Genomic DNA, 11,384 nt, shown 5'->3' on the forward strand with positions numbered 1-11,384 from the left:
GGTCAATAGTCCCATTAGTTTTTTCTCCACTTTGATATTTTGATATAGAGAAGAACTAAAGCCGACATCTTACATATGTGAGGTGCCCTCACAAGTGAACATTAACTGAAAACTAACAGACATAAAGAAAAGAAAAATGTTTTGGGTATTGATATCGTGCCAAACCCAACATTCTTACAAATCCTCTCAACACTAACCAAGAGTTATTTGGTAGAACATCCCTCCAGATGTGGTCTCCCGCATAAGCTACCATCCGATGTAACCAAAGAATCTTTAAGCACTTCCTGAATTACAATATTGCCCAGAGGGGTGTCTCTGCCGCCTACAATTCGCATGCCCAGCTCCTCTTCAGGGTCCTCACGATGTATCTCTACCGTACTTGTCTCTGCTACTAGACTGGCCCTGTGAGGCTGATCTTTAAAATCGAGGAGAAAAATTTTATTATTTTTTTAATGGAATCTTTAAATGAAATGTATGACTGTTCTGAAGGCTCACACTATTCTGCACTTACCATCATCGTGTTCATCAAATGCTGGATTGACCAGGCCTGGCTCAGATGTACCCAGAGACACCACGGCAGCCATTGAGGATTCTGCAAGAACACTGGCAATGCCACTTGGCTGGGCGGCATCAGCCTCATTGGAGTCCTTGATAGGTGTGGTCTTTTTCTCTTTTTCTGCTCTGTATTTTCTGAAGCCTGTACATCTGATATGTAATAAATATATATGTTATCAAATTAAATATTATAAACTTGTGTCATACTACTATGTGAAAGAAAAATAAAAAGGTGCAATAGAAAACCTCTACTTTATGTTCCCATTATACAGCTGTAAAAACATTGTATGCTGCAATAATACTGTTTCCTGGCATGCAGCACTAATGATATTGGCAGGGAAGATTTATACAGCATGCAATGCCATGTACCCTGTTACAGTATTGGATAATACCAGTTGTCCTGGTGTTTGTTTTTTTTGTAGTAGTTCCTATGTGGGACAATATGTATATGTCATATATCAGTGACATCCTTTCTGGTTAAACAAACAATGCACATCATATTAGCAGCCATGTGGAACTAAAAGATTTTGTTGCCCCTAACCCCAAGGATAATAAAAAAAAAGGTCTATATCTTTTGGGGGGAAAAAACGTCAGACTTTGTATGTTTTCTAATCTGCCACAATCGTCCCTAGTAGGACAAATATTAAATTATATATATTTCTGTATCACATAGGTTTTCTATAATGTTCTGAATGCTCATCGTATAGGAGGTTAATCTGTAAGCCTGTGGTATTCCTTAGTTAGATACAAGCAGGGGCGCCGCAATCATGAGGCGACCTGAATCGTCTGCCTCAGGCGGCGCCACCAGCTGTCATCATGGGGGCGGCATTCAGTGGCAGATTATAATATGAGCGGTTCGGGCGGCCGCCCACATTATAATCCGCCACTGACTGTACCCAGGGCCGCTTTAACCAGAGGGCACATGGTGCACGTGCACCGGGCCCACTGGTTAAAGGGCCCCCCCCGAGCAGGCCGGCCGTTGCTATGTGCGACCAGTGCGGTCGCACAGGGCTCCGGCCACCAGCCTGTCAGGGGGGAGCGCCATGGATGGGTAATCTACTTACCCCTCCATGGCGCCCCCTGCAGGCCCCCCCGTCCGCCGCTGCCCCCCGTCCGCTGCTGCTGCGGCGCTTCAGCGCTGCAGCAGCAGCGACACTGACAGAGAGAGAGCCATTGGCTCCCTCCCTGTCAGTCACTCACTCTTGTGGCCGCACTTCCTGCGGTCACAAGAGGCCGCGCTCTCCCTCTAGCGCCCGACGTCACTGGAGCGTCGGCGCGAGGGTGAGGGGAGTGCAGCCTCTTGTGACCGGAGGAAGTGCGGCCACAAGGAGGGAAGAGAAGAGGAACGCTGTGGACCCAGGTGAGTAACAGTGTTTGTTTTTTTCAATGTTATATGGGAGGGGGAGCTATATACTACGGGGGGGGGGGGGGGGGGGCGGCACAGGGGGCTATATACTATGGGGGGAGCACAGGGGGCTATATACTATGGGGGAGAACAGGGGGCTATATACTATTGGGGAGAACGGGGGCTATATACTATTGGGGAGCACAGGGGAGCTATATACTATGGGGAGCACAGGGGCTATATACTATTGGGGAGCACAGGGGGCTATATACTATTGGGGAGAACAGGGGGGCTATATACTATGGGGAGAACGGGGGCTATATACTATTGGGGAGCACAGGGGGCCTATATACTATGGGGGAGAACGGGGGCTATATACTATTGGGGAGCACAGGGGGCTATATACTATGGGGAGCACAGGGGAGCTATATACTATGGGGGAGCACAGGGGAGCTATATACTATGGGGAGCACAGGGGGCTATATACTATGGGGGAGAACAGGGGGCTATATACTATGGGGGGAGAACGGGGGCTATATACTATTGGGGAGCACAGGGGGGGCTATATACTATGGGGGAGAACGGGGGCTATATACTATTGGGGAGCACAGGGGGGCTATATACTATGGGGGAGAACGGGGGCTATATACTATTGGGGAGCACAGGGGGCTATATACTATGGGGGAGAACGGGGGCTATATACTATTGTGGAGCACAGGGGGCTATATACTATGGGGGAGCACAGGGGGCTATATACTATGGGGGAGCACAGGGGGCTATATACTATGGGGGAGCACAGGGGAGCTATATACTATGGGGGAGCACAGGGGGCTATACACTATGGGGGAGCACAGGGGAGCTATATACTATTGGGGAGCACAGGGGAGCTATATACTATTGGGAAGCACAGGGGGCTATATACTATTGGGGAGCACAGGGGAGTTATATACTATGGGGGAGCACAGGGGAGCTATATACTTTGGGGAGCACAGGGGGCTATATACTATGGGGGAGCACAGGGGGCTATATACTATTGGGGAGCACAGGGGAGCTATATACTATGGGGGAGCACAGGGGAGCTATATACTTTGGGGGAGCACAGGGGGCTATATACTATGGGGGAGCACAGGGGAGCTATATACTATGGGGGAGCACAGGGGAGCTATATACTATGGGGAGCACAGGGGGCTATATACTACTGGGGAGCACAGGGGGCTATATACTATGGGGGAGCACAGGGGGCTATATACTATTGGGGAGCACAGGGGTTATATACTATTGGGGAGCACAGGTTAGCTATATACTATTGGGGAGCACAGGGGCTATATACTATTGGGGAGCACAGGGGAGCTATATACTATTGGGGAGCACAGGGGTCTATATACTATGGGGAGAGCACAGGGGGCTATATATTATGGAGAGCACAGGGGGGCTATATACTATTGGGGGAGAGCACAGGGGGGCTATATACTATGGGGGAGCACAGGGGGCTATATACTATTGTGGGGGAGCACAGGGGGGCTATATACTATTGGGGGAGAGCACAGGGGGCTATATACTATTGTGGGAGAGCACAGGGGGGCTATATACTATTGTGGGAGAGCACAGGGTGGCTATATACTATTGTGGGAGAGCATAGGGGGGCTATATACTATTGGGGGAGAGCACAGGGGGGCTATATACTATTGTGGGTGAGCACAGGGGGCTATATACTACTGGGGAGAGTGCACAGGGGGGCTATATACTAATGGGGGAGCGCACAGGAGGGCTGTATATAACTGGAGGAGCACATGAGGGTCTATATACTACAGGGACACCTTAAACTATGGAGGCACAGAGGGGTGTAACTATGTAGGAGTACAGAGGGGTGTAACTACTGTATAGGGGTACAAGGGACCTAACTACTGTATGTGTTGGAGCCTAAAATACTTTGTCTGGCAGATTCTGGAGAGAAGATTCACAGCCAGGAGAAGACTTCAAGGTGGCCCACGCTGGATGGAGAGAAAAAGAAAAGGTGACAGACTCTGATCGGAGAAGACGCCTCCGGTGAGTCACTGGATGTAACTTCACTCTGTTATAGGCTTGTACTGTTAGGGGTCATGATGTGGCGGTATTATGTAATGGTATCAATGGTGATATCTTTCTGTTTTGTTTAGTGCAGTTTTTATGTAATATGTAATCACTGAATGGTGGAAATAGTGTTATAAGGTAACTACTGTATGTATTGGGGCTCTTGATACAGTGTGGGGGCAAATTCAGTACATTATACAATGTGCAGAAAGGTAAGGGGGGGCCCACTCTTGAGGGCTGTGCACTGGGCCCACCAATGTATTAAAACGGCCCTGACTGTACCATGTACTGGAGCCCCCCCGCCCCCGGGCAGTATCTGTAATGAGATGCTGTGAGCGGGGGAGACTGTATTCATAAGCGCCGCGCTGTACTAAATCAGCCGCGCGGTGCTGATACTACAGCGCGGCGCTTATGAATACAGTCTCCCCCGCTCACAGCATCTCATTACAGATACTTCCCGGGGGCGGGGGGGCTCCAGTACATGCATTCCACGTCCGTGATCCGTCAGGATCACGGAACGTGGGAATGCAGCCTTAGTCCCCCGGCTGATGTGCGGCTGCCCGGGGTGTCCCGTCCTGTCCCCGGCAGCGCGCGCATCAGAGAGCTCCCCGTGCGCCGGAAGTCACAGGCACAGGCGCACGGGGAGCTCTGTGATGCGCGCGCTGCCGGGGACAGGACGGGACACCCCGGGCAGCCGCCACATCAGCCGGGACCAGACCAGAGAGGCTCGACGGGGGAACGGAGGGCAGGTGAGTTGTGTGCTGTTTTTTGTTTTTGTTTTATCTGCTGTGCAGGGGGGGGGGGGGAGAGGGGGACCATCTATAAGGTAGGGGGGGAAGGGGGCCATCTATAAGGGAGGGGGGAAAGAGGGGGACGATCTATAAGGGAGGGGGGAAAGAGGGGGACGATCTATAAGGGGGGGGGATCATCTATAAGGGAGGGGGAGAGGGAAGAGGGGGACCATCTATAGGGGGGGGCATCTATAAGGGAGGGGGGAAAGAGGGGACCATCTATAAGGGGGGGGCCATCTATAGGGAGGGGGAAAGAGGGGGACCATCTATAAGGGGGGGACCATCTATAAGGGAGGGGCGGGAGGGGGACCGTCTATAAGGGGGGGGAAGAGGGGACCATGTATAAGGGGGAGAGGGGGACCATCTATAAGGGAGGGGAAAGAGGGGGACCATCTATAAGGGGCATCTATAAGGGAGGGGGGAGAGGGGGACCATGTATAAGGGGGGGGAGGGGGACATCTATAAGGGAGAGGGGACCATCTATAAGGGAGGGGGAGAGAGGGAAGAGGGGGACCATCTATAAGGGGGGGGGGGGAAGAGGGGGACCATCTATAAGGGGGGGGGAGAGGGGGACCATCTATATAGGGGGGGAGAGAGGGAAGAGGGGGACCAACTATAAGGGGGGGGGGGGAAGAGGGGGACCATCTATAAGGGGGGAAAGAGGGGGGACCATCTATAGAGGGGGGAGAGGGGGGACCATCTATAGGGGAGGGGGGAGAGGGGGCAGTAGTGGATTATAATGTGGGCGGATTGACGGGGGGGGGGGGGGGGGGGGCGTCATTCTATAGTTCGCCTCGGGCAGCAGAGAGGCTAGAATCACCCCTGGATACAAGCCACAAGTTCAGTATATAAGTTATTAGGTAAGAATTCTGTTTCCAAGTTAGCAGTCTTCAGGTCAACAACAAGCGTCACAGTGAGAACATTGGGACTCTGAAGCCGTGTAATATTTACAGAGCGTTCCTAGGCCTGGACTGTGTAATCATTTACCAAGGACCTGGCTTCTAACCATGCACCCTTGTCCTCCTAAGTAACACTCTAACTCAATATAAGGGAATACTAGCTTCCTACATTTGACTTGTATCTATAGATTCCACCAAAGTCCAGCTTAAACATACTGTGTTTTAAATGTTCACAGTAGAATAAAGCCTTATTCACATTCAATATATGTTCAAAAACAGACTGGATATAGTCACTAGTGAACTACATTTGAACGTAAAAGGGAATATGTCAGGTTCCTATCAGGTACAGAGCTGAGATACAGGCAGATAGGTGTGGCACCTTTTAATTTTAAAAATTTGCAAATGGCCATCAACAAACACAAAGGCATCATATTGTTTTAATATGTTTTATCTGCTACACAGGGCGGCTATATTATATGGGGACCTGCTGCACAGGGTGACATATGTTATATGGGGGCTGCCACATAGGGGAGCCTATACAATATAGGGACTGCTACATAAAGGGGGCCTAAGCTATGTGGGGGACTGCTACACTACACTATATGGAGGCACAGGTGGGGGCTAGTTTATCACAATGCTTTCCTTATATGTTAGACTATTGATTATGGAAAGCGCTGTACCAGCTGAGACCCTAATCCATAGCAGAGGATAACAATGAGAAACTTTCTTTTGTTTTACATTAATATGGAATTATATAAATATATTGTGCCCAACTTCTTACAATTCTACCAAATACACTGATGACATCTGACACTATATGCAGTAAGGTCGTTTCCCACACAGTGCTAACCAGTTTTTGGTGGTGTTTTTACTAAAATGCAGCAAGCTACAGGTATGACGTTTATTTATGCTATTTATCCTATAAACCTACATCGTGCATGTCGGCTGATCGTTGCCTTTTAACATTATTATTACACAATGGATTAAATAGGGCCTTTACTTTACAGATGTGTGGCAGATCCTGACAAGGATTAGCCAAATATATTTTAGTGGGGCTTATCCTCAACACTTCTGTCCTAAAGAAGTGACAAGTAACTTCTTTACACATCAGATTTTTACCACATGTAAATTGTTTATAAGGCTAGGGCTAGCTTCATACTGCATTTTTGCATAAATAATAAATTACTTTTGTTTTTACAATGTAAATTAATGGAAAATATATTCTTTAGGATGGCATACAACTGCATCTGTTTTGGCATACTTTTTTTTCCCCTTTAAGCGCATACAATAAATGGGACAGCAAAAACACAAAGTAGACCTGGCCTAAAGGCCCTATACCTATACGGAACAATTATCGGGTGTATTAGGCCGATATCAGCCGTTACGGCCGATAATCGCCCCGTGGAATAGACGGCAACGATTAGCCAGCATTGTTAATGTCGGCTGATCGTTGAAGTCGTTTGCCTTTCAGCCATGTTGAAAAAGAAACGTCTGATAGCAGCGATCTGCTGCCGTCGCTCCGTGGAATAGGAGCGGCCGCAGACCGCTGCTATCCTCTATGGGCTGCGCGGACGATCTAGCGATCACCCGGGCAGCCCCCCCGCAGCTCCTCGCGGCTCCTCCCCCACTCAACCGCTTGCTGCCGCCGCGTGTAATAGCGGTGGCAGCGAGCGGGGAATGAGGAGCAAATGAGCGCTGCCAGGGCTGATTTGCTCCTCACAGTTGGCCCGTTGAATAGGGCCTTAATGTAAATGGGGTTGTGGAAACCAGATTCAAACTTAGCCTGTTATCAGGGCTGATGCAGATTTAGGCAAAGAATCTGTGCCAAATACAACAGCCTTATGTCGGTAAAACACAAGTGAGAGCTCACTATGATGCTGTCTGTTCAGGTCATTTAAATTGGGATTTTCTGCATTCCAAAAAACTGCCATGTGTGAAACCAGCATGAGAGCTATTTAACTATTAAAATCAGATGTAACAGGATGCAAAAATAATGCAGGTTCCTTTTGTCTGTCCTGTTAAACGGGTACTTCGGAAACTAAACAAAAAAATGTTTTTGCTAGTAGATTGCTTTAATTAAATTATATAACTTTTTAATATAACTTTATAAAAAAATGCATTAGTTATTTATGTACAAACTTCCGTTGACTGGCAGCAGTAAGGAGCAACATGGCCCTCTCTGCTGCCACCAATGTTTGTGTCAGAAACTGCCCCTTAGGTCCCGGATCCCCTGCTCTATACTAGAGCTGGCATATAGCACTATACAAAACAGGGTCCCCTTACCCCTGTGTACTTATATAGAGTACCCGGGGAAAGGCTGTGTCCAGCAGCCTCTGCACAGTGAGTGATCATTGTGCTAGAAACAGACCAAGCAAGTGACAGCAAGCACAGCTCCTTCTGTAGAGACCACTGCACACAGCAATCGTGCCAGACAGCCCCCCCCGGGGACTGTATATAAGACTATACAGTACACAGGGGGGGGGGGGCGCAAGAACGGGACCCTGCTCTGTATATCGCTGTGTGGTGGAAGGCTAGAATAGAGCAGGGGATTGAAAACTGACGCACTTCCCGACACAAACTTTGGTGACAGCAGAGGGAGCCATGTCAACCCTTACTGCTGCCAGTTAGTGAAAATAAATTACACACAAAAAAAACTATACTTTTTAAAATGAAGTTATATTACAAAGTAATTAAAGCAATGTATTTGAAACAAATGTTTAATCTCAGTGTGCCCATTTAGGAACATGATTCGGATGGATCAAATAAAGTCTGTGTGTCAGAAGTCAGTGGCAACAGGATAGACATTATGTTGCATCCTGTTTACATTGTTAAACACAAACAAACAGGATGCAAAATGTGATGTATGTATATTTATGTGATAACAGCCATAGATTGTATTCACCCATCCTGTTTTTTGCAGTGTCAACCACACTGCAGCAAAATAAATTTGAAAAACACTAACATATACTGAATCACACATATCCCAAATTGACCCCACGTTACTGATCTCCATACTGTCTGACAGTGACCACTCTCTACCCAATTAAAGGAGAAGTCTGGCGATTTATAAAATCAGGCAGCTGGCAAGAGCAGGGGAAATGAATTACAAGTAAGGACTCACCTCTCCCTGTGCCCGCGGTGAACAGCAGGACCAGCCTCAGGACCCCTGGCGCTGACATGTCATGACCCGGCTGATGGAACGGCTGCTCAGCCAGTCAGTGATTGGGGTAGGACGCCGCTCTGGTCACTGAATGGCTGAGCGGCCAGTCCAGTAACCGGGACAGGCACTCCAGCGGGGGCCCTGAGGCCGGTCCCGCTGCGCACTGCGGGCACGGGGAGAGGCAAGTACGTACCTGTAAAGAATTTCCCCCCTGCTGGCTTGCCCTATTTTATAAATCGCCATACTTCACCTTTATGTGAAACTTAATGTCTATATGTGATCTACATTCACCACATGATCAGTATTAGTGAGGATGTGATACTCTGATGTGCTGTATTATGCTGAACATGAAGGTAGGACATGTAACTTTGATCAAGAGATATGTTAAAGGGAAACTATCAGCAGGTTAGACGAATCTAACCTGCTGATCTCTCTCTATTGCACAGGAGACGCCAAGGATAAAAATGAATGTCTCTTACCTCTATCCTCTGTGCCTTTCCCGTGTAATTAGTAGCTAATCCGTCAGTTTGCCGCACTGGGGGTGATCCTGCCCACCCCACTCCATTGATTTTCATTTCTAGAGGTGGGTCTGCCGGGGGCGGATCGGTGCTCTGGGGGCTGTAGCCCCACTTCCAATGCTCCAAACCACCAGATTAGCATGAGGATGTACCTACCGACTGCATGGGAACAGCGCTGAGGATAAAGATAAAAGACTCACCTTCATTCTCAGCACTCTGGAAGCTATCAGCATGTTAGATTCATTACCTTTAAAGTGTCACTCTCGTTATAACTTTAAAAATCTAAATCAAGAGTAGATGTGATATATAGCAAGTTTGCCATTTACATTCATTATTTTTTTTTTTTTAGTTGTCATGGAAAACACAGCACTTCCTGTTTTCTGAACAGGAAAAAGTCAGAAAACAGGAAGTCCTGTGTATCCCAGGCCATCTGTGCACTCACAGAGAGAAGGCAGTCATGTGATTGATGGCCACATTGAGCTGTGACTCTGTACTGTCTGTACTGGCCAGAATTCCTGTGTTTAGTCTGTTTATTTCAAACAGCCCAAGTCAGAAAATCTGCCTTCAGGAGATTGGACCTGGATTTCTGGTAAGTTCAGCTTTGTTTTACAACATGATAACAACAACATCATGAATGTGAATTGCAAACTTGCTTCATTTCACATCTACTGTTGATTTTGAAAGTTGTAACAACATTGACCCTTTAAGCACTGCTTGTGCTGCCAGTGTACAGTATACAACAGTATAGGAACACTTTCTTACTATTGAAACTGCACATGCCCTACCCACAGCTCAAAGATAGTAACTATGAGCAGTGCAAAGGCATGCTGGGATATGTCACCTCCTGGAAAATGCTTTCATTCTTTCAGTTTGAACATAGTTGTCAAACATATCATGGTAAAAATGTTACACAAGCATTCAGATAAATAGGGGGGAAAAGTTACTCTCTGGATGCAAATTATCAGCTTTATATAAGCTCCACAAAAAATGTCCTAGAAGATGTAGTGTTGTTCAGAAGCTGTGCAGAGATAGCCCCAGCTATAGAGGAAAGACACGTTTTGGTAGAATTACAATCACATACTATCCGGTATACCTGTTGCGTAGGTGGGGCTCCAGCTCACATCGCTGCATCACTTGTTTGCAGTCAAGCAGGAAGGGACAGGTGACACTCAACTTATCGAGCAAATTTCTCACCAAAAGGCTGGATTTGTGACAGTCCTGAAAAGACAATTTCTTGCGGTCCATAGGACAAAAATCCTTCTCATGTAGAAAATTCTTTAGGCACTTGTAGCAGTAGGTGTGACCACATGGAGTGTCCATAGGTTGGAGCAATGGCTGCAGACAGATGTGGCACACCAGCTCATCGTCCACTTCATCTTGGAAGTTGTAGATGTGGTTTTCTGAGGACACGTGAGGCTGTCCGCAGTCACGGCAAAGCTCAAGGGCTGTGCAGGTTACATCCAAGGGTCCGCCATGTGGCCAAGACCTTTCTTCAGCAAACAATGTGCTGCCAGGCTTACAGTCCAAGTGTCTACAACATGGTTCTCTAGGGAATAAAAATAGTGGTTATAGACAAAAGAAAGCAATGGTTAATACAACAGCTAAACAACAGACTAGCAGCGAATTGGTAAGGAACCAGTACTGATGTCACATACTAAGAACAAAGGCAAGCAATAGTTTCTCTTCTAGTTGCTGAATCACTTTGCAGATCCAGAGGCAGCCAGCAGCGACAGAATCAGCATTGCCAACCAATAAGATCTACAAAGTTATCTCTAGCAATTGTACTGTACAGGAGGCGATAGAAAAAAAAAAAAGGAAAAAAAAAACTTCACCTAACCCCAGCATACATAACGTCAGGTTATCACGCTCTCACACACATCTAGGCACTGAAACCCAATCCAGCAGCTCTGTCCAGATCATAATGCAATTTACTTGATGTGTGAGCCTCCTGCTGCATTGCTAGTGCTGTATGTGAAGCAGCAGAATGAGTGAGGTAACAGATAATCTGCAATATGCTAAATACCTGCATGCTCCAGTGTTCAGACT

General features: G+C 47.5%; 1 protein-coding gene across 1 annotated transcript; it reads right to left on the reverse strand.

Moving 5' to 3' along the window:
* Window positions 1–250: 250 nt before the first annotated feature.
* On the reverse strand, window positions 251–10,884 carry LOC138775864 (ligand of Numb protein X 2-like; the record flags this gene model as incomplete). The annotated part of the gene is made up of 3 exons (XM_069956058.1): window positions 251–415; window positions 512–705; window positions 10,432–10,884. Coding segments are annotated over 3 exons (812 nt in total), but the record flags the coding sequence as incomplete, so codon positions are not given.
* Window positions 10,885–11,384: the final 500 nt, after the last annotated feature.

The sequence above is a fragment of the Dendropsophus ebraccatus genome, unplaced genomic scaffold, assembly GCF_027789765.1.
Source record: "Dendropsophus ebraccatus isolate aDenEbr1 unplaced genomic scaffold, aDenEbr1.pat pat_scaffold_2267_ctg1, whole genome shotgun sequence".
Lineage (NCBI taxonomy): Eukaryota > Metazoa > Chordata > Amphibia > Anura > Hylidae > Dendropsophus > Dendropsophus ebraccatus.